A 27,292-nucleotide genomic window follows, 5' to 3' on the forward strand; every position below is an offset into this window, starting at 1 on the left:
TCGGCGGCGGCTGCTTACAGTCCTCCGACGCGCTCCCGGGGACCCGGCGGCGCAGTCATTGTTCTGATTCACTGAACTAAGCGAACACGCCGGGGCACTCTCCGGCTCACCCCCGCCCGTCTGCGCCTCGTCCAGCCCTCCCTTCCAAGAGTCCCCGCGGCACGCTGGGAAATGTAGTTCTTGGCCTCGCCATCCCGGAAGGGGGCGTGGCAATAGCGGTCGGGGGCGTGACGACACGACGTAGGTGTGGAGAAAACACCAGGCCGATGGGGAGTGTCCTCCAGTCGCGTTTCTATTGGTGCAGGTTCGCCCCGGCCCCGCCCTCGGCCCGCCCTTTTTTTTTCAGGCGGGTAATGGCTGCTCCCGAGCTCCAGGGGGCTGCAGCCCGACTGGAGGAGGATGTCGGTGGGAGCGGCTGCGGAGTCGGGGGTGTCAGTGATGAGGGTGAGTACGGTGCCCCTGAGGCTTAGGTGATTTGTTTCCTTTCTGCACGACTACAGGGGCGCTGACTTCGGGTCCGACCCTAGTAGCCTCTTTCAGGTCTGAGGCCATCTGGGTTCAAGGGGGCCACGGGCGGGACCCAGCGGGCTTAGGTGGGGCGGGGGGCGGCTACTTGGCCGGGGCTGTCCGGGGAGGGCGGAGAAAATGGGATGGAACGGCCCTTCCTGCAACAGGGGAAGTGCCCTGAGCGTCTGCCTTCCGGTTTAGAGCTCCCAGCTTGGTTGTAGCTGCTGAGTGGGAGTGGGTCGGGTCAGGTTCGCGCGTGTGTGATCATAACTCTGGGATTAGCAGCCCTTTTGCCTCGCAGATATCCAGCTGTCTTGCTTTGACCTCGGAGACGTGTTTTATTTGACTTCTGAAGGGAAAGTGTGTGCATCCCACAACTTCCTGGTGGAGGGCTGACTGCCCTGGGCGTTCTTCAGATTTGAACGTGGAGCCTGGAAGATCTTCCCAGGCACTGGGTCCTTAAGAGGGAAGTGGTAATTTGCACTCTGGCTTCAGAGAGCGTTTGGAGGGGGTTATGAAGATCATCACAGCTACTTTGGCTCTACCTGACTTTCAAGTTGTCCTCTAATCCACCGTAAGGATCAAAAATCAGATTTTGAAAGCTGCAGGTGGAGTGTTATTAGGACTCTTTTACCTTTAGTCTATCTCCCCCTAGCCCCTGTTTTGTCCTTGGTGTGTAATTTCGCACAGCAGGCTATCTGTTTCTGATGGACATGGCTTGAGGCTGAAATGTGGTTCTCAGCCCTTGTTGAGGTTTGTTTGCTTGTATGTTTGCTTTTCAGTTTCTTTTTGTTTTTACAGTTAAGTGGATATTTAGTCTTACATTTTTATCTCAGCAGCGCAGAGATGAAGTGCAATTTCTTCCCACTTCTCATCCATAGAATACCCTACTCAGAAATTATTTTGGTACCTCCACCAAATAAATATTTGGTAGTCTTCTAAGTTAAATATTGAGTTGTGTCCACACCCTAAAGGGTTTATCAGTGGGTTGGCTATATACGGGGATTCATCTGATGGTAAAGGATTATTAAGGTTTCCCAGAATCTCAAGGAAGCAGAGGGCTACCAGTTTAAAATCTAAAGATGGAAGCTTTGGTAACTTTATCTCACAGATTCGCTTATTTTTTTAAAAAGGCTATGCCTATCAAAAATGTTAAACATTTAAAAATTCTCAGTTACTCAAAAGTATAAAACTTTTTGTCATAAACATCTCATATCCTTCAGAGGTGTGTAAAGTAAAAAATGTAAGTTTCTGCACTACATAGTCCCACTCCCATAGTATTAAACAGTTCAGAGTTTGGTGCATATTCTTCTTTCTTTTTTTATTTTTGTTCCTATTTTTTGAATCAGGGTCTCACTCTGTCACCTAGGCTGGAGTGCAGTGGCACAATCACAGCATACCGCAACCTCAGTCTCTTGGGCTCAGGCCTTTGTCTTGCTGGCAACTGAGGCTACAGGTGCAAGTCACTATGCCCAGCTCATTTTTGAATTTTTTTTTGTAGAGATGAAATCTCACTATTGCCCAGGCTGGTCTCAAGCCCCCAGGCTCAAGCAGTCCTCCCACCTCAGACTCCCAAAGTTCTGGGATTACAGATATACCCCACCACGCCCACCTTTCTTTCTAACATATTCTTATATAACACACATCTGTTTTGTTTTGATTTTTTTAAATAAAAAATGGATAATTCTATGTAAACTAACAGGTCTGCATCCTTCTTTTTTCTTAGTGATCTTCCATAGACACTCTTCCATATGAGTACATTTGTTATTTCATTATTTTTAAGGACTGTACCCATCATCATATTCCACAACATGAACGTGCCATACTTTAACCATTCCCCTATAAATGAATATATAGTGTGACATTAGTTTTTCAATAGTATTGCAGTGGACATATACCCATATGTTATATACATATATCCTTGACCACTGGGTGTGTATTTCTTGGGGGAATTGCTAGGTCAAAGGTTATGCAAATATAAACTTTTGATAAAAGCCAGATTTTCCTCTTCATAGGTATTCAGCATACATTTCCACTAGTAATATATGTGTCTCTTTCTCCTTATCGTCATCAACTTTGAGGAAATCATTAATCCAGAACCAATGTTTAAATGACATTGTTTAAATGACCAATGTTTAAATGACATTTAAACATAGGGTTGGATTAAGTAACTGATAGAAAGCTTAATTTTTGATTCCAATTTGTTTTCAACCAAAGAATTGAGTAGCAGTGGATTTGCAGTATTTTAACATAAAAAAAAAAAATTCCTACCGTGGCTCAGAACTACCAAGTATTTTCATTGACTTGTAGTGTCAATAGGAGAGCTTAATCGTTGATTTTTGTGTCATTCTTATAAAATGAAGTTGTCATTTAAAATTCCCCATAATAACTTATGTATTATTCTTTGACTTTATCCAAGTTCTTTTCAAAGTCAGAGAAATGTGATTCAAATTTTAGGTGGAAATAATTATATTAAAAGCATATTCATTTTTTTTGTGAGGCAGCCACTTAAGTTATTAAGTGTGTCTTTCCCAGTAAAATCAGACATCTTTTGATTTCTTGAAAACTGCCTTTTTAAAGGGATTTCCCACTAACTCTTATTAAAATGTCAATGTGTGTTTAATATCCTGGGACACCGGGGACTAGGGAGACTTTTTATAGAAATTCTTGTAGTTCCTCAAAATCTCTGCTGGAATGAGTCACTGTGGTTGTGCAGGCAGGTATACCACCTTCATGGGACCAACACCACTGTGTTGCTAGACTTCCTGTGGCTGCATCCCTCTTCAAAAGAGGTCAAATCGTGCAGGACACTGCTTTCCAATCGTTTGAACAGAAACTAGGATTTCAAATTGTTCCCTAATGTTAAGAACAGGTAATCAATAGATTAAACATCACTCACATTTGTAGTTTTGTTATTGAGTATTTGTTCTTTTCCAGTTTTTAGAAGTCAATAAGATGACATAGTTTATTAATTGATAGAACTTTTAGGGGGCTTTTTGACAGGTGATTTCTTCTGACAGTATTAACTTGTACTTCCACTTTGTAATACTCTGGCAAAGTCAACTTTTTTTCCTCCAAATATTTACCCAGCAGATGATGATCATGGTAATGTTTGGATTCATAACATTTGTCTTCTGGAGATCTTATTATCTCATGTGTGTTATCTCTGGAAGAAAAGGGGGCAGGTGAAGCCAACTCCTCATTCTTGTGTTTCGTGTTTCACTAAATGACATCATATGTACGCTAAAAACATAAGAAGCATCCTTGATTCCTATCTTGCCCTCAGGTACTGAATTTGATCAGTTACCAAACCTTATTTTTCTGTGCCTGAAAAAAATATACATATTTATATACATATTTATATGTAACATATATTATTTATATATATTCATGTATTATATATTTGTGTGTGTGTGTGTGTATATACATATACATATATGTATGTGTATATTTGTTTGTTTTGGTTTTTTTTTTTCAGTCAAGGACTTGCTCTGTTACCCAGGCTCTAGTGCAGTGGCATGATCATGGCTCACTGCAGCCTCAATCTCCTGGGCTAAAGTGATCCTTTCTCCTCAGCCTTCTGAGTATCTGGGACTACAGACACACACCACAACCCTTGGCCAATTTTTAGTTTTTTGTAGAGATGAGATCTCTCTGTTTGCCCAGGCTGGTCTCAAACTCCCAGACTTAAGTGATCCTCCTGCCTGGGCCTCCCAGAGTGCTCAGATTATCAGCATGAGCTGTTGTGCCTGGTCTTGAAGTATATTCTGAATTCGTTCCTTCTAGTTACCTCTACACCACTATTCTAATTCCATTTCTAATCCACACCATCACTGCTGAATTATCTGTCTGTGTCCCCCATTCCCCAGACGGTGCTCTTAAGGACCAAAACCTTGTCATATTTGTTTTTATCAGCCCTGTCCTGTTCTTAGCACATTGCCAATGTTTAATAAATGTTTGACCAGAATGGAATTCTAGCCTGAATGATTGCAAAACCTTCCTGTTGATCTTCTTTACTCTTGATTTTACTTCCTTTAATCTCCTTTCCAAAAAAAAATACATTAGTGGGTTTTCACTTGAAATCTTCAGTGTAACCTTACTACACGTATAATTAGGTCCAAATTGTCTGTGTGGCATTTAAGGTTCTAATCTATGTTTCCAGCCTCACCTGCAGTCCCTGCTTCCCTTCCCATGTCTTTATTATCTACTCACCACATCAGACTGTAGTTATTTATTGGCAGTTTCATCTACCCCAGTGGACTGTAAATGTCTTGAGGGCAACTGTTATCTTACTCCACTTTTATACATCCAGTGTTTATCAGAGCTGCATGTAGTAAACATTGTATAAGAGCTTAATGCTAGAATCTGTTTGAAATTTGCAAAATGTATTTAGAATGACAGCTATTTAAAGCAGAGAAACTGAAATAAAATAAAAAACTGAGCAGATGTTTTATGCTTGTGAAAAAGAATACATACCAACTAGAAGTACAGAATATTATCAGGAAACTGATAATATGATATTCTGTCAGAGGTAATCATAGTCAGCATTTTGGGATAGCTTTTCGATCTTTTTGAGTTGGAGTCTCACTCAGTCGCCCAGACTGGAGTGCAGTGGCCGCTCCCGGCCACCGCAGCCTCGCCTGCTAGGCTCCAGTGATCCTTCCGCCTCAGCCTTCTGAGTAGCCGGAATTACAGCCATGCGCTACCACGCCCGGCTGATTTTTTGATTTATTGTAGAGATGAGGTCTCGCTGCCCAGGCGGGTCTTGAACCCGTGGACTCCGGCAATCCACTCACCTCAGCCTCCCAAAGGCGCAGGATTACAGGCTGAGCCACCGAGCCCGGCTCGATCTTTTTTAAAATAAAGTTTTAATGTTGTTTAGAGAATGTTTATTTATTTATTTATTTTTAGTCAGGGTCTCACACAGGCTGGAGTACAGTGGCATGGTCACAGCTCACTGCAGCCTCAATTTCCTGGGCTCAGGTGATCCTTCTGCCTCAGCCTCCCAAGTAGCTGGGACTACAGGTGCATGTCACTGTGCCTGGCTAATTTTTTGGTTTTTTTGTAGAGACAAAGTTCCCCAGGATGGTCTTGAATTCCTGGGTTCAAGCAATCCTCCCACTTCAGCCTCCCGAAATGCTTAGATTACAGGTGTTAGCCACTGTTCCCAGCAGATAATGATTAAATTTTTTACAAGAATCCTTCAGATCTAGTCTCTATAACCTTGAACCCATAACTGAATGACCTACCCATGAACCTTGAAATCTGTCTTTCATCATCTAAAGGGCTCTTAACCAGTTTTCCACAAGCTGTCTTCCTACTTCCATAGATCTATTTCCATAGCAGTAAGTCCAGTAAAGTATTTGACATGACAGAGGAAAGAAGACTAGACCCTATTTTGGAAAAGCTGTATTTAAATTGTGATTCTGACATTGAGTTGCTATGTAATATAGGCTTGTTGTATGTGCTGCCACATTTATGAAAGTATACATATAATACCTTTCTTGTAGAGTTATTATAATTTTTTATTATATATTTATGAAAGCCCAGCATATTTCTTGTTATAAAATTGGACCTCAGTAAATATTAGTTGCTTTTGTTGTAAAGATAGTCTCAATTGAGCTATAATACTGCTTGCTGCCTGATACATATTTACTTAGGAAGCAGACTAGATTGTGGTGTAACCCAAGGGAATCTTAGGAATGTGTTGGCAATAACTGCTTATGCTGTCAGTGCTCTTCTGGAATTTAGGGTTGTCAGAGTGTCAGTGCTACATCCTAGTGTTGCAACTGCGTGCTCTGAAAATTCTTATTATATTATCTTTATATCCTTCCTTACCCCCCTACACAGTGCTCCCCCCTCAAATCCACCTTCTTACCTCCACACATATGCTGATGCTCAATAATGGTGACTGTTATTTCAGTCATATATGTAGGCTCATATTTGGCATGTGTGCCAGAGTGAGACAAGTGATGATCTATCTTTTCCTCTTCAAGACCAGGTTTCTGTTGAGGGACTTGATGGGTCAGACACTGAATTTGCACACATTTCTCATTGTGTTGATACCGAATTTCCATTCATGCAAAAAGAATAGTGCTGCCCTTCACAAGACACCCTTATATACTTCAGATTAAAGTTGATCAGATTAATATGATAGAAATCATACTTTTTTCTAATCATACTTTTTTCTATATATATATAGAAGCAGTGTGCTTAAACTGCCATCTCCAGTCATCAAATCTTTAAATGCTTCTATTTGATGATCTTGGAGAACTTTGTCAAAGACTTAGGATTCAATTTGCTATGATTTACTTGATAAACTAATCAGACACTGAATGAATGGCATTTTACTGACAGTACCTTAAAGATTTGCCAACTCATCCTGAAACAAGTATGTTCTACTGAACTGCTTGACCCAAAGATGAGCAGCTTTTTTCAGAAGTGGTAATGGATGTGACTGATTAATCTTCTGCTCTTTTTTACATCCCAGCTGATTCTCTGAGTGACCAGTGGCATTTATTTGTCAGATAGCCAACTGGGGTTGGATGCTGCCTTTGGCTGTAGGAGCCAAGTAAAGTTTCTGAGAGCTAAGCAGTACCTGAACTTTTGATCAGGGTGAGCAGGAAGGAAAGAATCTACAATTGACAAATGGTAAAATATTTTAAGTAATGTAAGATAATGTGGGATACTACTGGATTTTTTCCATGTGTCACATACTTAAAATAATCAATATGCAGTATTGAATAAGTAGTATGTGTGGAATAGGAGTCAGAAGACCTGGATTCTGAGTCAAAATTTGCTGCTTTGTAGTAGTATGAACTTGGGAAAAAGCCGTTTAACCTGCCTGACCTCAATTTTATCAGAAAAATACGGATATTATTGGGAGGAGTTTCAGTGAGGCAGTATATGTAAAAGCACTCTGTAAAATCTTGAGGCACGAATGATGCTACTGATGAAAGTTTATGTCAAGGGACAGTAGTGGGTACAAGCATAAGCTTTAGACTTAGACAAACTGAAATCAAATGGAGCTGTCAGTTAAAACTGTGACTTTGGGCAAAGTCATATGACCTCACTATTATTATGACAACTGCTACTGCTACAGAAGTTTGGATATAACTTTAAATTGATTACAGACTAATCAAAGAACATTACAGCTGGAATCAAGACAAATCCCCACTTACGTAACATGTAAACCCTTTAAAGACAGGGTTGTTTCTTATACCCTTGACCTCATCCTCTAGGACAGTGCCATGCTGTGATGGCATTTGGTGTCGTTTGGTGACTGAATCAGCTCCATGCTGGCTGCTCTGTGGAACACAAATGAAGAACCCCTGTCCTTATCCATGGGGACATTTCAGAAGTAGTTGGTGGGATCTACATTCCAATCCTACCAGAGCTCATAGAAGAGTCCCTTCTAGTCCCGTGTAACACTGTAGGAAGAAGTGGATATGTTTGAATCTGTGATATGCATGCATTGACCAAGGAGCTGTGCATATTAAAGCTTTGTACTGTGTATTTTTGAAAGAAAGGAAATTCATGTCTCCTGGTTTCTCTAACATTGTCCTCATTTCCTGTTTTTTCTTAACTGTAAGATGGACTTTTCCCTTCCACCAAATAATCACAGAGACCCTGCCTTTTAAAAAAATTTTTTAGTGTGTTTGTGCAAATACTTAGAGATTTGTTTTTTCCAGTAAAGACTGCAGAATTGGAATTGTGATTATCTATTTAACACAGTCTACTGTTATGTTACAAGCTGCTATTCACCAGTGATAGCCAATTAGGAAAGAAAATATCTTGTACCCACTAATTGTAATTACCATTCTAAAGCAATTAATAGCAGGAACTGTTGCTGAACTATAACACAACATCAATCAAGCTATTTTTGCTAAGGCGCCATACAACTAATTTGCTTAAATGATGGCGGGGAGGCGAAGGAAAGGAAGTGAGAGAGGCTATAGGCTTAGTAGAATTTCTTTGAAATCAGTTTATGAATGACTTTTGAAAGCTTTTTAAATATGCATCCACTCATGAAGGAAAGTTATGCTAGTAACCTACTGGGACATTAAGTTATTTTTCCAGCAGCAATGATCATAGACAGTACAGTTTTGTGAAAATCTTACTGGACAAGGAATCAGAAAATCTAGGTTTTAATCCCACTTCTGCTTCTGACAGACTCTGATTTTAGAGATGTCATTTGCACTCCTGGTTAAGATTTTCTTGTTTGTAAATGAGGAAGTTAGATTATATTAGCATCCTTTCAACTGCATAACTGCATCTTTTGAGCATCAGTGAAAGAAAGAGGAGACAGTCTTACAGATAGGGAGCCACATTATTAATAGCCTATGGTCTAGAAAAAGAAAAAGAAAAATATGGGTAGGTCCTGAAGAATTAGTTACATATGTGAGTGTCATTGATCAGATTATCAAGTTAGAAAATTAGCTGAGAACCACTGCAGTAGATGACTTCTGGAGTACTTTACTCCAAGAAAATATAGATAAGATCATTAAGACTCATCTCTTCTCAGCCTATCCACTGTCCTCTCCATTTGTAGTAAACAGTGCAAATCTGAAAGAGCTATTGATACTACTGAGGATTCATTCATTCCACAGTTTTTATTAAGCATCTGCTATTTGCAAGTCTCTTTATTCTAGATGCCATAGAACTCAAAGATAAAAATAATATTGATCTTACCCTCAAGGATCTTATCCCCTAATAGGGAAGATAGAAGAAGTATGTAAATAACTATATTACAAGGTACAAAGTGCTAGAGAGCATCAGAATGATATAGATAGAGTTAAGCGAGAAAGATCATTCCCAGCAGGTGATACTAAGCCTTGAAGTTTAATAAGATTTGGACGTGCAAAAACAAGGAAAAAGCATTCTAGGCCTAGGCAAAGGGAAGAGGGATCAGTAGAAAAACTAAAGTCATAGACAGCAAGTACCTAGTCAATTCATTTTGCCTAGAGAAAATGGTAAGTAAATGAAGCAATGGAAAAGACGTTTTGGAAACACATTGAAACTAGTTCATATTGTCTCAGATGTTAGAAGTTGATTCGGCAGACTGTGGGCTTGAAGGTTTGAAGGACGGGAATGACAAAATAAAAGTTTAATTAGGTAACAATGTACTGGAGAGGGAAAGTTAGGTCAGGAGTACTTGCCAAAGCAAGAGATAAGGAGGACCCATACTGAATTTTACTAATATGCCCTTGTTTCTTTGTTTTGCTTTTGAGAAATTTTTTTAATTAGCAACTAAAAATTGTGTATATTTATCATATACAAATGATGTTTTGATATATGTATACATTGTAGAGTGGCTAAATTTAACCAATTAACATATCTATTATCTCACATACTTACCATTTTTTTGTGGTGAAAATATTTAAAATCTACCCACAGCAATTTTTCAATATACAATATACTGTTATTAGCTATAGTCACCATGTTGTACAGAAGATTTCCTGAACTTACACCTGACAGATACTTTGTATTCTTTGACTAATATCCCTCCACTCCCCTTTCCATACCCTCCCAGCCTCCGGTAACCACCATGCATTCTACTGTCTGTTCTGAATTTGACTCTTTTAGATTTCACGTATCAGTAAGATCATGCAGCACTTACCTTTTTGTGCCTGCATCATTTCACTTAGCATAATGTTCCCTAGGTTCATCCACGTTGTTTCAAATGTCAGAATTTCCTTCTCTTTTAAGGCCGAATAGTGTTCCATTAAATATATTATATATTTTATATACATAACATATATATCACATTTTCTTTATCCATTCATCTGTAGATGGACACTTAGGTTGACTTCATAACTTGGCCATTGTGAATACTGCTGCAAAGAACATAGGATTGCAGTTATCTTGCAGACACACTGCTTTCATTTCATTGGTATACATACCCAGAAGTAGATTTATAGGATCGTGTGGTAATTTTATCTTTAATTTTTTTAGGAAGCTCCATCCTGTTTTCCATAGTGACTGTACTAATTTATATTCCCACCAATACTGTCCAAGGGTTTTCTTTTCTCCACACTCTCACCAGTGCTTATCTTTTGTCTTTTGATATTAGCCATTCTGACAGATGTGAGGAGATATCTCTTCATAGTTTTAATTTGGGTTTCTTTGGTGATTATTGATGTTGAGCATTTTTTCATATACCTGTTAGTTTTTAGCTTTTGTTGCCTGTGTTTTTGGGATCATGTCCAAAAAATATTTGCCTATATCAATGTCAAGAAAGTTTCTCCCTGTTTTCTTCTAAGAGTTTTACAGTTCAGGTTCTAGGTTTAAGTTTTTAATCCACTTTGGGTTGACTGTTACATGTGGGATGAGATAATTTATGGATTTATTCCTTGGTCCTCTATTCTGTTTCATTGGTCTATATGTTTATTTTTATGCCAGTACCCTGCTGTTTTGATTACTATAGCTTTGTGGTATGTTTTGAGATTGCTTAGTATGATGCCTCCAGCTTTGTTTGTTTGGTTTTTTGTTGTTGTTTTTTTTTTTTTTTTTTTAAGGATTACTTTGATTATCTGAAACTTTGTGATTCCATATGAATTGTAGGATTTTTTTCCTATTTCTGTGAAAAATGAAATTGGAATTTTGATAAAGATTGCATTGAATCTATGAATTGCATGGAATCTGCAGATCACTTTGATATAGATTACATTGAATCTGTAGATCACTTTGACAGAGATTGCACTGAATATTTTAACAGTATTAATTCTTCCAATACATTAATATGGGATATCTTTTCATGTATTTGTGTCTTCAATTTCTTTCATCAATGTTTTATAGTTTTCAGTGTACAGATCTTTCATCTCATTGGCTAAATTTATTCTTAAGTATTTTTTGTTGCACTATTGTAAATGGGATTTCTTTTTCAGTTAGAGTGTTATTAGTGTATAGAAATGCTAATGATTTTGTCTATTGGTTTTGTATCCTGCAACTTTACTAAATTTGTTTATCAATTCTCATAGTTTTTTGGTAGAGTCTTTAGGATTTTCTATATGAGAATGTTGTTTGCAAACAAAGACAATTTAACTTCTTTCTTTCTTTTTTGAGTTGGAGTCTTACTCTGTTGCCCAGGCTGGAGTGCAGTGGCATGCTCACAGCCACCACAGCTTCGACCTGATGGGCTCAGGTGATCCTTTCACTTCAGCCTTCCAAGTAGCTGGAACTACAGGCACCACCATGCCCCTCTAATTTTTTGGTTTATTGTAGAGATGAGGCCTTGCCAAGTTGCCCTGACTGGTCTCGAACCCATGAGTTCAGGCAGTCCTCCCACCTCAGCCTCCCAAAGTGCTGGGATTATAGGCGTGAGCCACTGAACCTACACTTTGTCCTTTCTAATTTAAATATATTTTTTCATGTCTGATTGTTCAGGCGAGGATTTCTAGTACAGTGTTGAATAGAAATAGTGAGAGTGGACATCCTTGTCTTTTTCCTGATCTTTGAGAAAAAACTTTCGACTTTTTACCATTAAGCATGATGTTAGCAATGTGCTTGTCTTTTATGGCTTTTATTGTGTTGAAGTATATTCCTTCTGTATGTAATTTGCTGAATCTTTTTTTTTTAACTCATGAAGATATGCTGAATTTTGTCAAATGCTTTTTTGAATCTATTGAGATGATCATGTGGTTTTTGTCTTTCATACTGTTAATATGGTGTATCACATTTATAGATTTACATATTTTGAATCATTTTTACATTCCTGGGGTGAATTCCACCTGATTCTGGTAAATAATTCTTTAAATGTGCTGGTGAATTCAGTTTGCTAGTATTTTGCTGAGGATTGTTGTGTCTATGTCTATCGGGGATATTGGCCTGCAATCTTCTTTTCTTATAGTGTCCTTATCTGCCTTTGGTATCAGGATAGTGCTGGTTATGTAAAATGAGTTTGGAAGTGTTCCCTTCTCTTCAGTTTCTTGGAAGAGTTTGAGATGGATTAGTATTAGTTCATTCTTAAATATTTGGTAAAATTCAGCAGTGAAGCCATCAGGTCCTTGGCTTTTCTTTACTGGGAAATTTTTTATTACCAATTCAATCTCCTCACTTATTGACCTGCTCAGATTTTCTCATTCTTCTTAATTCAGTTTTACTAGGTTGTATGTGTATAAAATTTATACATTTCTCCTAGGTTATCCAATTTGTTGGCATATAATTATTTATAGTAATCTCATGGTTCTTTGTATTTCTGTAATGTCAGTTGTAATATCTTCTCTTTCATTTCTAATTTTCTATATTTGACAAAGAGTTTCTCTTTTTTTCTTAGCTAAAGGCTTGTCAGTTTTGTGTATCTGTTCAAAAAACCACCACTTGGTTTTTGTTGATCTTTTCTATTGTTTTTCTAGTTGTTTCTGTGGAATGAAGAAGTTCTGCAATCTTGCCCTGAGGACATGGACAGGCATGTCTCCCATCTGGTCCCTGACTAGGTAGCACTGGTCTCAGTTCACAGCTGAGAGAAGCTGGGGCTGAGATTCAGGGTCATTTCAGGGCCTGATGTGGGACTGAAGTTTGTAAACAGGCCCAGGGGACTCAGATGAGCATGTCTCCCTGACTGATTTAGGACCATAGTTGAGAGAGGCTAGAGCCAAGTTAGAGGATTCTTTCAAGGTCCACAACAAAGACAGCGGTCAGCAGGTCTGTCTCCCTAGGCAGTGGTATGCATGCATGACTCCTCCTGGGCCTCTTGGCAGATGGTTTTGGTAGAGCCAAAAGCCAAATGGAGCTATAGCCAAGTCTGCAGGGAGAGAGGGCTACTTCCAGGTCTGGAGCCAAGACCACAGTCCATGCGTCTGCAACTTGGTTGTGAGTCTGTCTTCTCAAAACGAACCTCTTAGACCTTGAGCTTCACTGGGGTTTCTCAAACTCCTACTGGAATCCCAAGGTTCCCACAAGGCATTTTTGTTCATAGATGGCTACAAAATTATATTGTTGTGGGACTGTTTGAGCAGGGAACCTCCTATTCCACCATCTTGCTGACCCAGAAATTTCTGATGAGAATTTTTTAAACTAGGAATCACAGACAACTTTAGTCTCAGAAAGGCTTTCAGACGCAATTGGATTTTCAATCTTCCTTGTCATATCCAAAAGGAGAGAACTGTGCCCTTATTAATGAAGGCAGGTGATACGTCAGTCCTGTAAGGAAATTCCTGAGATAAGAAAAATGTGCTGGCTATTCACAATAACAAAGACATGGAACCACCTAGGTGCCCGTCAGTGGTGGACTGGATAAAGAAAATGTATATCTATACATGGCTACTATGCAGCCATAAAAAAGCAAAATCATGTTCTTTGCATCAACATGGATGTAGCTGGAGGCTACTATTCTAAGTGATTTGACACAAAACCAAAACTAAATTCCGCATGTTCTCACATATAAGTGGAACTAAACACTGGGTACATAATGATAAGGATAACAGACACTGTAGACTCCTAAAGAGGGGAGTTGGGTGGGGGAGAGTTGAAAAACTACCTATTAGGTGCCATGTTCACCATTTGGGTGATGGGTTCAATAGAAGTCCAAAGCTCACCATCACACATTAGTCTCACATAACAAATTTGCATATGTACTCCCTGAATTTAAAGTAAAATAAAATAAAAGTATATTTTTAAGAACCCTAAAATAATCATCCTTAACTTTGTTTAGTAAACTTAGTCATGATGATGACAGTCTGTGAACAGATGAGCCAGCTTTGCTGCTTGTCTTGCTACCATAAAAAACAAAGAAAGAAAGAAAAATGTGCTGGGACAGAGCAGATTGTATATGCAGATTCTGTCTACCTTTGATAAGTTGCATTCTGCTTGAGCTCTGTCATGAGGAATGCCCAACCGGCTGCAGGCAGAGAACACAATAAAGATAAGATAGCCGTCAATTAAAAGTACAGGTAGGTGGAGAGATCTGGTTGCAAGTCGTGTTAAAGGAAACCTGAGCTGGACAGCAGGGAAAAGATTTTATTCAGAAACTATTGCAATAGAGGAAAAGAGACCTCAGTATAGAACTGGGCTCCATTCCTAATACAACAAAGAAAAGTTGAGGATTTTATAGCCAAGAAGTAAGTTGGAGGGGCTGGGAGATGGAAAATTACTAAGGAATATCAGGGGTAAGGGGAGATTCTTGCTGAAAATAGGCCAGGATAATCAGATATCCTGGGGAATGATGGCAGATGAGGAATTTGGTCAGATACTGAGTGTGGGGAGATACTGAGGATGGGGGATTATCTCTAAACTGACTTGGTAGGATTCTTGCCAAAACTGAGCTATGCAGGTCTGGCAAGGATAGCCCAGTTGGAAAAAGGAGGAAGAGCGTGCCAGGTGCAGTGGCTCATGCCTGTAATCCCAGCAATTTGGGAGGCAGAGGTGAGAAGATTGCCTGAGCCCACAGGTTCAAGACCAACTTGGGCAGCATGGTGAGACCTCATCTCTACAATTAAAAAAAATTAACCAGGTGTGGTAGCGTGCGCCTATAGTCCCAGCTACTTGGAAGGCTGAGGTGGAAGGATTGCCTGAACTCAGTAGGATGGGGCTGCAGTGGCCGTGAGCATGCCACTGCACTCCAGCCTGGGTGACAAAGTGAGACTCTAACTCAAAAAAAGAAAAAGGAGGAAGCCTGACTGAAATTTGGTCAAGGAAAGAGTCTGTGTGAGTAGCAAGGAAAGAGCTGCAAGTAAGCAGGACTTTAGGGACAGGACTCAAGTCATAAAAGGTTTTAAAGAAACAAATTTAAGGGAGCATGGTTTTTGGGTGAAGCATCAAGTCAGACAAGTATGGAGTCGGAGCAACACATTGAGGACTCAATTACTAGAACAGGAATTCCAGTCGAGGTTTGGTTTCAAGAAATTAGTCCTGTGCCCAATGACTAGCAACCCAGAACCAGGTAGAGATGAGGCCAAGAAGACTGGATTGATGCTGAGCCATTGGCTTAAGGTGGTCTCCTGCTGTAACAGAGCCAAACTGATGGTGGGCTAAGGGACCCCTGCTATGCTGATTAGTGGCATTGGCAGGAGCTTAGCACCAGGCAAGTCATTACAGTTGTCCTTATGGCCACTGAACTTCTAACCCTGAGCTCATTAATCCTAAATAATCAGCCACTTGTAATATAATTCTCAAGTATAAGGTGATTTCTTTTTCCTGACCCCCTAGAGTACAAGGAATCTGCTGCAGAGATAGATTCCTGTTCTTGATATTCTTTTCCTTGTGAAATGTCTTAGAGATTATTGACAGAGCAGATTAAATTATAATGTTAATAATTTACCCTGTTCATATGATATTTTTAGGTATCAGTAGGTATAGTTGTTTCTATAAATAGAGCACAATTATGTTTTCCTTTCTTTACATGATACCCAGAAAATATCCAGCTATACACATTTACATGTTCTTAGAGCCTGAATGAATTAAAAATGATCTAAGACCTTTAGGTAATGGACTGAAAAGAAATTCATTTGTCTGCTATCATGCTTTTGAGATGTTTTATAGAAATTTATGTTCTCATTGTTTTTGTTCATTATGCTATTAAAGTAGGTGCTGATGTAAACTTAATATGCTGTTTATATGTTTAGGAACAATATTCCAGAACTTCATAGAATTATAGGGTAGAAAAGTATTACAGCATCTTTTTTTCCATAAAGAGAATTTCATAATCAATTAATTTTCAAATACTAAGTTAAAGTTATATAGTTTTACTTCATGATTTTAGTATGCTATTTTTTGTGACATTTAAGAGAGAAATATTGTATGCTGTTCCCCTAATAATTAACTCTCACTACCTTTTTCTCACATAGCACCTATGAACATTTCATGGGATGCTAGTGTTGCATGGAATTTAATTTGGGAAATGCTAATCAGAGTTATCACCCCCTTATTCATTAAGAGTTTAGCCACCCCAAAGAGTTCCATCTGTAAAAACGGTAAATATCTCCAAGAAGAGATCATTCTGTGTCTGCAGTAATAATTGTTATCATTCGTCTTTACAGCTTTCCTGTGTACTTTATACCCTTAATGGGAAGAAAATAAGTGTAAGGTGCTAAACACAGAATAAACACAAGAAAACATAAATACTTTTTGTTTCCTGGCATCCTACAAGAAATATTTTTTTCTATTATATCCAGGAAGCCAGAGTTCTTTTTTTTTTTTTTTATTTTAGATTCAGGGAGCGCACATGCATATTTATTACATGGGCATATTGTGCAGTGGTGGGAATTGAGTCTCAAATGGCCTAATTCCCCAGACAGTGATCGTTGTGTCCTGTAGGTAGTTTCTGTTTGGTATCCCTAGTACCTATTATTCCCATCCTTGTCATCGTTTAGTGAGAGCATGCGGTGTTTTGTTTTCTGATTGGGTCAGCTTACTTAGGATACTCCATCTGTGTTACTATATAGTTCTTTTGAAAATATTCATGATAGCATTGACATTAATATTTGTATTATAAAAAAATGTACCACTTTAGCATAATATGAAAGTAAGTTCTTCAGGTCGGTGTCTTTGATTCTTTATTTAGTGTCCTTTCTTTAGTGCCCTTTCACTTGAATTATGATTTGAATATTGCATAAAAAAAGAAAAGTTTCCTAAGTAACCAATTTCTGACCTACTGTCCATAGTACTTAAGCCTGTGCTTATTAAATCAGGTAACCATAGCTATTTAATGCATTATTTAATGTTATAAAAATTTAATTCACATTCCTCTATCAGCTTTCATTAACTTTAAGAATGTAGGTTAGTTGCATTTTTTTTTTTTAAATTCTCTGTGTGGCATCATTGTCAGAAATGTCAGTCTCTGAATTATTGTTTATTAATTAACTGATGAATCCAGGCATCCCTTTGATGTAAAATCTACAACTTGTATGATGTAGGGAAATTTTTTAGTGAAAGGCTTTCTAAAATAGCTTCAAAATGATTCATGGACCCACTGTTATTCACTTCTAGTTAGCAGTATTCACAGCCAACTGGCAGATCTTCCTTTCTTCAGGATTCTCACTTATATTAAATGTGGTTTCAAGGTAGACTGATTTAGGCAAGCAGGGCATAAATGAGACAACCAGATTGCCCTCTTTGTCTTATTACCTTTTCCTGAAATTACATTTGCTGATATTTCTTGTGGTAATACATTCATGAATTAGATTCTGAATGCGTATTATTTATGGATAATAATAAAAAAATTATAACCTTATGAATATTAGTTGATTCTTAGATCCTGCAATGAAATTACTCATACTTGTGGAAATTCAAACATACTTTCATATGCTTATTGCTACAAGTTGGGTTTTTTGTTGTTGTTATCCTTCATAAATTATACTTTGTAAATATTATAACTCCCATTATAAGTATATATCTCACCTTTTTCTCTTTCTGGTGAAGTCATGTTCACACTTTAGTTTTTTGGTTTTTTTTTTTTTTTTTGAGTCAGAGTCCCAGTCTGTTATCCAAGCTGGAGTACAGCGGCACATTCACAGTCACCGCAGCCTCAACCTGCTGGACTCAGGTGATCTTTCCACCTCAGCCTTCCAAGTAACTGGAACCACAGGCACATGCCACCATGCCTGCCTAATTTCTTGATTTATTGTTAGAGACGAGGTCTCACCCAATTACCCAGGCTGGTCTCAACCCCCTGAACTCAGGCAATCCTCTTGCCTCTGTCTCCTGGGCTCAAGCAGTCTTCTCACTTCAGCTTCCCAAGTAGCTAGGACTATAGACACATACCACCACACCCAGCTTTTTTTTTTCTTCAAATTTTTCTTGTAGAAGCAAGATCTTACTGTGTTGCTCAGGCTGGTCTCAAAAACCTGGTCTCAAGCTAGCCTCCTGCCTCAGCTTCCTAAAGAGCTGAGATTACAGGTGTGAGCCACCATGCTATATCTTCATATTTCAGATCTTAACATAAATGTCACTTTTTATATAAAGCCATTCCTAAACCCTAGGCTAAATTAGCTACATACTTCTTTGTAACCTTAATCATATTATGCTCTATGGTTATCTAAGAGAATCTCAATATCCGCTTGGAGAGAGATACATTTTGATTTTAACTGTTTAGTTGTTGTATACTATATTTTTTTCCTGGGGTTGCCTGTAAACAAATAATCAAAAACTGCATGTCTTAAACAAAGGAAATTTATTCTCATAGTTTTGAAAACCAGAAGTCCAAAATCAAGATATCAGCAGGGCTGCACTCTCTTTGAAGGCCCTTGCCTCTTCCAGCTTCTGGTGACACCAGGGGTTCTTGGCTTGTGGCAGCATAACACCAGTCCCTGCCTTCATCTGTACATGGCCTCCTTCCCTGCATCGTTATCTTCTCCTTTTCTGTCTTTTAGAAGGACATCTGATAGTAGATCAGGGCCTAACCTAATTCAGGATGATCTAATCTTGAGATCCTTACCTTAATTACATCTGCAAAGACCCTAGTTCCAAACAAAGTCACATTTTGAGGTAATAGGTGAACCATTTAACCAACTACCTCTTTTGGTATTGCTCACGATTCCAGATAATCATTTCAATGTGGCCAAGGGATGTGCCTGGTAACTACATGTTCTTGGGGGTTGGCAGGGAGGGGAGAGAAGAGGGTCTGTCTTTTTCTTTTCTTTTTTAAGCTCTCAAGCAGATGGTGCCCACTGCTTGACTTTATGGACGTTGAGACTTATGCATTGACCTTATTCCCAAGAATATTAAACTCTTACTAGAAAGTCACCCCCAAGGATTTAAATAGGGCTTGTTAACTATGTATTGTCTTTTTATGCTGGGGCTTTCCCATCACTGTTACGCTTTACTATCCTTATCTGTTATTGTTTTAGGTACTTGGAGTATATATTGTATACACTGTCCTTTTGCTTGTTGATAGATTTGTCATTTGTGCATACAGCCCCTGAAATTTTGTCTCATCCTGTGATTGAGAGCATAGTGCTGTGCAACAAACACTGAACTTATGTGACCTTAAATAAATTCCACTCCCTGAATGTTTTTTCTCATAACTAAAACAGAAATAATAACCTTACCTTACAGGGATATAGTGAGATGTGAAGTGTTTAAGAGATGATTTTATAAAATATAAAGGGTTATGTAAGTTAAGCAGTGGTATATTAATATCCTGCATAAAAAGACTGTCTTTGTATTTACATCGTTTGATATAAATATTTATAAAGTGTTTGTTGGTGACATGGAAAGATGTTACTTTGGGAAATGTTTTAAAAGGAAGTTTTTGTCTTCCTTGAGCTTATAGTTTAATTGCAGAAGAGGCACACATACCTGTAATTAGGTTAAGCTCTGAGTAATGGATACAGAAATGGAAGAAGAACATATTTACTTGAAAGAGGCTAATTATGGTTGGCTTCACAGATGAAGTGAAAGAGATCAGAGGACCAGGAAAAGCTCTAGCAGGCATGTAGATGGGTGCAGAGTACCTTAGCCTAGAGAAACAGCTTGCATACAGCAATGCAAAAAAAGAGCCAGATCCCATCCAGGGACATCTCAGAAATTTCTTAGAGCTACAGACTTCAAAGAGGAGTGGTAAGAGATAAAATGGAACAAAATACAACATCTGATAACCAGTTTACAAGAAACTGTCCAATGCTTTAATCCCTTATTTATGTGACTGTGAATGTTTCAGATTTGGATCTTTGTTCTCCATCAGGCCAAATGGTCTCCAAAAGGAGTTAGTAGAATCTTTTCAGTACAAAATAAGAGCATACAGAAAAAAATATGACACCTTTGATCTTCTCAGGCTCTGACTCTCAGCAAGCATTTATTAAGTACTAATTAGGTGCTAGGCCCTGAAGGCACCAAAAAGAACAAGACAAACTTCCTGTCTTTAAGGAGCCACTTGTCTAGTAGAGGAAAATTATGCAGAAGAAAAGGAAAAGGCTTGGGATACCCTACACCTGCTTTCTTCCAAAGCCTAAAACGAAACAGAGGAGTAAGAGACATGGCTAGGGAGATGGGGAAGGCCTGTATTAAAAAGGACCTTGTGGGCCATGCACAAGAACTTGGATTTTCCCCTACCTGATGGGGAGTGTTTTAGATGGGTGAGTAATAGGAATCAGATTTGCTGTTTGGAAACAGCCTTGTGGTAGTACTAATGTGAGCATGGATACAGACACAGGGCAGGTAGTCGGCAGACTCGAGTCAGAGTCTTACTCTGTCACCCAGACTGGAGTACAGTAGTGTGATCTCGGATCACCACAGCCTCGGTTTCCTGGGCTCAGGCGATCCTTCTGCCCCAGTCTTCCAAATAGCTGGGACTACAGGTGTGCACCACCACACTCGGCTAATTTTTTGACTTGTTGTAGAGACGAGATCTTACCATATTGTCCAGATTGGTCTAGAACTCCCAGGCTCAGACAGTCCTCTCACCTCAGCCTCCCAAAGTGCTGGGATTACAGGCATGAACCACCACGCCCAGCTGGAGAACATGTTCCTTATACAGTCCAAACTGGATGCCAAGCTAAATGAGTCTTTCTAAAATGTGTAAACCATTATGTAACCTTCTAGCTCAAAAACGGCCATGGTTTTCTCCATGTTAAAGGGAAAAACCCCAAATGTAAGCATATCTCATTTGGACTCCTTGAATTGGCCCCATACCTTAATCTAACTTAATCTCCTGCTGCTTCTCAACAACAAGAGATAGCTGAGGACTTTCTTCTCCCTTACATTCCTCAGGTGTGAGGCTCACATTAGAAGAATAATCTAAAAGGCCCAGATCACAGAATTAAGTCTGTTCATTGAGTGCACACTTGACTTTGTTGTGTGGAAATCTGCACTTTTAAATTTTCTTATTTTCTAGATGAAAGTACATTTTTCAAATTCATGACTTTCTTATTTCTAAGGAATTTTACAGCCGATAGACTTTCCATAATTAAAAATGGCCATATACCTCTGCAACTCTGTGTTTTCTTCTGATCCATGACAAGTTTTACCAGATATTCCTAATTAGGCTCTAGATTTTGTACAAAACTTATAAGAACTTTTAAACAAGACCTTTTAGGTATTGGAGTAAGGTATTTGGGTATTGGAGTAAAGGAGTGATTGTGTCTTTAAAACTGGGTATTGGAGTAAGGAAGTGATTGTGTCTTTAAAATTGCGGGTGTGTAAATATAAAGTTTTAAAAACTAAAATTATTTTAAAATGTCAGTGTGTTCACTGGAGTGAAGGTAAGTATGATAAACCAGAAAGGGGAAATGCTGGTTTATCAGTATAATTTTTCTCTCATTGGGAATTTATTTACATATCTGCTGCTAATTCTTTAGTCTGGTTTAGAACAACTGATAAGTCCAAGGTCACCCTTATCCAAATTTCAAAGGTATTTCATCTTCTACTGCAGTACTTCTTTTTAATGATAAACTGCATGTTTTGTGAGTAGCTCAGTTGTCACTGACATCTCCAATGAATGCCATCTGGTCATAATGCTGGATTGCAATTTTACAGGTTGTTTTCCAGCTCCTTCCATCTCCCCATCTCCCTATTTTTTCCTATTTTGGTAACTTATTATTATAGGTTACTTCATTGCCTGTGAATCTTTTTTCTTGAACTTTTCTCTAACATGAATGATGTCTCCTTTCATTTCTGAAAATAAGAAAGCATACCAGTACTATTTTACATTGAGTTCTGATATCAAGACAACCATAGGACTTTCCTAATTCAAAGACTCATTTCATTGATCAGTGTACTACTTATCTATTCATTCCTACTAGCAAGTGTATTCACCTCAAATAGATCATCTGAGAGAAAAAAATCCAATCTATTATTTCAAAACACAGATAAAATAGTTTCCACTTCATTAGGGAAGAAGATTGGTATCAATTTAAAGTATTCAATGTGTCCTCCAATTAGCTCCCTTGGTGAAAACAGCAGCAGTATCGGGGACTGCCACCAAAACAAAAATATCCCTCTTAACTAAAAGTGATCTCAAAGTCTTTCTCCCATAAGTGTGATGTATTAAAGACTGAACAGATAATTTTAAAAGTAGATAATAAGATCTGGGGAAATAAAATAGGGATTAGGAGTCAATCTAATTGGGATTAAAGTCTCAGGGGAAGACGCAGAAAGTGAATTGCAAGAAAAAAGGAACAAGATATCAAGTAGGCAACAGAAGAAACCTTGTGAAATGAAATAAGATGTGTCTGTTTGGAGAATTAGAACAAAGTAGTCTGTCTGAAATCACTTGCAGATTAACACTTCATGTAGCATAAGTGTCCTCTACAGTACCTATCCTGAATTGATATACCTACTTTGAATTCATTTGAAAGACAGATTACAAATGAAATACTAAGAACTGAGGCCACTTCTCTGAGATCATTGAAAGTTTAAGCATGTGTAAATACCCAAACTGTAACACACATTAGCAGTTGATGATAATCTAGGTATTGTGAAAGGAATGGGCAAGGGTTGAAACTGCTCCCTGGGATGAGCTTTCTTCAAGATCCATTGAATCCTGACTTTGGATAGCAATTTAATAGCAGTTTTGTGTTAGAGCAGTTGTGTATCAAATGTTTTGTGCAGTATCTAATTCAAGTATATGGTGATGTGGGTCTTACTCATTGAGCATATAGTAATATGCTGATGTTTTGTCTGTGGCTAATGGAGAAGCCTGTACTCTTCAAAGTGATGGCTGGTAGTTCTAAAAGCCAAAGGTTATCTGAATGATCCACTCCCATTATCTCTGTGTTTTGGGGGGTTTTTTTTTTTTCTTGAGTCAGGGTCTCTGTTGCTCAGGCTGGAGTGCAGTAGCATGATCACATGGCAGCCTCAACCTTAGCATCTCAAGTAGCTGGGACTACAGGCACATACCACCATGCCTGGTTGATTTTTTTTGTAGAGACGAGGTTTTGCTATGTTGCCCAGACTTGTCTCAAACTCCTGGGCTCAAACAATCTGCCAGCCTCCCAAAGTGCTGGGGTTACAGGTATGAGCCACCATGCCTGGCCATCTCTGCATATTTTGAAAAAGTTTTTATTTATCATCTGACCAATCTAACCCTAACTCATATGTGCTCTGTGCTTGAAAGATCTTTTCCCTATCTGTCTGCTTCACCAACCCCTACTGATTTCTCAAGATTTAGTTTAGATATCACCTTCACCTTTTTTGTGAAATGTTCATGCAGATTCCTTGCCTCTACCCAAAATATAACCATCTGCCCATAATTTCCTAGTTTTTTCTTCATTTTCATTATCAGCTTATGACTTCAGCTTTCATATTAGAATTGTGTCTGGAATGCTCTTTTATTTTATATTTAGATGTCCAGTAAATGTCAGTGTTACTTCTGATTGGCACTTGGCACTTGCCACTCAGATGAGATTAGTCATCTGCCTAGTATATGTCCAGTGCTGAAGCTACGACACCCCGGTTCTGTCTTATTCCTGCTTACCTGAGAGCCGTTGCAGGATACTGTCCTCGCAGAGCCAGGCTAAATTGGCTTTCCTCCATAGTCCTCCCCACATTATTAGCAAATTATATTTTAATGAGCATTGTTCCATGCTTGATCTTGTTTTATCACCTCAACTATATTTAACAGATAAGCAAATTAAAAGGTAAAACGCGTAGGTCACACAACTGGTTTCTAGTAGCAGCACTGTCGTTATAACTCCTAGATCTGTTTACTCTTGGTATGTTTTCATACAGCACCAGTCATCCACCCCCTTACCAGCAGCGTTGGCAGTGCAGGTCTCTTCAAACCGAGGCACTTAAATTGGTAGTACAGTTTGTTTTGGTTTTGAAACCGACTACAATAATACCTGATTATTGTATTATGATGAACAGTTTACTGCACAAAATATTCTGAGAATTTATCTTTAAATATTAAAGCATAATTCCAGTTTTCTCATTTGAAGAACCAATCTTTTTTTCCAATTGTATTCCTTTTGAAAATTTTACAATAAGTATCTCATATGAAATTGTAAAAAGTTCTTATTGGTTATCTGGCTACTTTTTTTTTCTAGCATACTAACTGCTGTCTTGCTGGTTTTTTTGTTTTTTGTTTTTGGGTTTTTTTTTTTTTCCCCATTACTTAGGTATTTTTAACAACTCCAAATGCAAGGATTTTTTACAATTACCTCACTGGTAGTTACAAATACTTAATATCTTTCAAAACCTGCTAATTAAAAAGATTTTTCTACTGTACTCTGCTTTATTTAGCCAGCTCATTATTAATAGGCATTGATATTATTGCCTTCAGTTCCTTTTGAAGTTTGAAAGAATGCTGAAGTAACCATCCTTGTATTATAAGTGGATTTTTTGGGTTCAATGATATGTGCCTTTTAAATTTTGGTAAATATTTGCTGTCTTACTTGGTGCTGCTATAACAAAATATTATAAACTGGGTGGCATATAAACAATAGGAATTTATCTCACAATTCTGGAGGGTAGGAAGTCCAGGATCAAGATACCAACAGATTGAGTGTCTGATGTGGGCCTGTTTTCTGGTTCATAGATGGTTCCCTATAGCTGTGTTTTACATGGTAGAAGGGGCAAGGCAGCTGTCTGGGTACTTTTTTTTTTTTTTGAGCTGGAGTCTCACTCTGTCACCCAGGCTGGAGTGTACTCTGTCACTCAGGCTGAGTGCAGTGGCACACTCACGGCCACCCCAGCATCGACCTGCTGGGCTCCAGTGATCCTTCTGCCTCAGCCTTCCAAGTAGCCAGAATTACAGACGCTTGATACAACTCCCAGCTAAGTTTTGATTTATTATAGAGACGAGGTCTCGCCAAGTTGCCTGAGCTGGTCTCAAACCCTGTGGGCTCAGGTAATCCACTCGCCTTGGCCTCCTAAAGTGCTGGGATTACAGGCAGAGCCACCAAGCCCTGCCTATGGGTTACTCTTTTATAGGACACTATTGCATTCGTGAGACCTCTGTCCTCATGGCCCTGCCTCCTAATATCATCACATTGGTGACTAGGTTTCAACATATGAATCTAGGGGGGATACAAACATTCAGACAATAGCAATTGCCAAGTTTCTATTATTCATAACTATACTAATTTATTCTTCCAGCAATGCATGGAGGTACTCATTCTTGAGAATACAGTATATTACTGAACTTTTTGATATGTGTTTGTCCAGAGGTTGGAAGATAACCTTATATCTCTATTTATATTTATTATTCATAGTATAAAAATTATATTATTATGTTTATTTACTTATATAGTATATATTATATCTAATTTGCATTTTTGTTATAAGGAAACCTGTGCATCTTATTAAGGACCACTTCTATTTTATATTTATTTATGTTTTTATTGATTTATTTGTTTTATTTATTTGTTTCTTTTAGTTTTTAGAGACAGGGTCTCGCTGCATTGCCCAGGCTGGAGTGTAGTGGCATGATCATAGTTCTCTGGAACTCCTGGGCTCAAGTGATTATCCTGCCTTATCCTCCTAAGTAGCTGGGACTACAGGCACATAGTAGCTAGGACCACCAGGCCCAGTTAATTTTTTTTTTTCTCCTTTATTTTCTTTACTAAAAAACAAAATAAAACAAAAACTCACCCAAATGACTACTCCCGCCACCAAAAGGTAAAACAAATCAACTTTAGGGTGAAATAATTTTTTTTTTTTTTTTGCAAGAGTGGCAATGGGCAGCGTGAAGAGGGCTCCGGCCTGTGCTCACCCTCCTCAGTACGATTTTCCTGCGTTTTCCCCGAGCTGAAGCTGTTGCATTGAGATACTTACACCGTTAGAGGCAGGCAGCAGAAAGCATGCTGGGAAGCGGGAAGATTACCGAACGAACCGACACCCGTGGAGAGCCAGGCGCCGGCAGCCCAGCTAATTTTTTTTTTTTTTTTTGTCAGTCGGAGTCTCACTCCTTTGCCCAGGCTGGAGTGCAGTGGAACGTGGAGCGCTTCCGGCCACCGCAGCCTCGACCTGCTGGGCTCCGGGGATCCTTCCTCCCCAGCCTTCCAAGTAGCCGGAAATACTGATTGATTTATTGTAGCGACAGGTCTCTCCACGTAGCCCAGATTGTTCTCGAACCGTGGGCTCAGGCAATCCCGTCACCTCGGCCTCCCAAACTTCTGGGATTACAGGCTTGACTCACTAATTTTTTAAAAACTTATTGTGGAGACAGGCTAACTATTTTGCTGGAGCTGGTTTCCAATTCTTGGTCTCCAGTATTCCTCCCTTGTGGGCTTCCTAAAGCACTGGGATTACATGCGTGTGCCTCTATGTGTTTTCTTTTTTTTAACCAATCTATGTCCTTTGCTATTTTTTGTTAAGTTATAAACATTGATTTGTTGGAGAAACTTATATATTAAGGAAATTGGCCCTTTTTTATTTGTTGCAAGTAATTTAGCTAGTTTGTTGTTTGTTACTAATCATTTGACAATAGTTATTAATGGCCATATATTTTTGGCCATGCCCAAATTTATTTTCCTTTTTTATCCATCTTTTCTGTGATGCTGTATTTTTGTGTCACAGTTAGAAAAACAATTTCACTCCAGTATTATTTTTGAATTTCTCAGTATGTTCTTTCAGTATATGTTTATGTTTTGATATTTTGTTTAGCCTTTTATTTTGCCTTAAATTTTTAGGGTTGATAGAATAAGGATCCAGTTTTAATTTTTTTAGATTCTGCACATTACCATGAACACCATTAATTGAATATTACATTTTTTTATTACTATTTTTAAATGCTGCTTTATCACATAGGAAATTCTCATACACATTTGGTGTTCTTTTTAGTGTCTCTGTTGTTTTACTTTTTTTTTTTTTTTTTTTACAAACTTGTTGAGATATAATTTGTAAGTCATAAAATTCACTTTTTAAATATGTACACTGGATTTTGGCATAATCACAGAGTTGTGCCACCATC

The 27,292-nt window shown here is 38.5% G+C and overlaps 1 protein-coding gene across 1 annotated transcript in view; it reads left to right on the plus strand.

Moving 5' to 3' along the window:
- The first annotated feature begins 342 nt into the window (after window positions 1–342).
- Window positions 343–27,292, plus strand: part of ZNF277 (zinc finger protein 277) — a 129,918-nt gene continuing 102,968 nt past the window's right edge. The window contains exon 1 of the mRNA XM_008063090.1: window positions 343–444. Coding sequence (XP_008061281.1) covers window positions 354–444 — 91 coding nt within the window. The 5' untranslated portion in view covers window positions 343–353. The remainder of the gene's footprint in view (window positions 445–27,292) is intronic.

Source organism: Carlito syrichta, unplaced genomic scaffold (genome assembly GCF_000164805.1).
Source record: "Carlito syrichta isolate Samal-C Ts95f unplaced genomic scaffold, Tarsius_syrichta-2.0.1 Scaffold306577, whole genome shotgun sequence".
In the NCBI taxonomy this organism is placed as follows: Eukaryota; Metazoa; Chordata; class Mammalia; order Primates; family Tarsiidae; genus Carlito; species Carlito syrichta.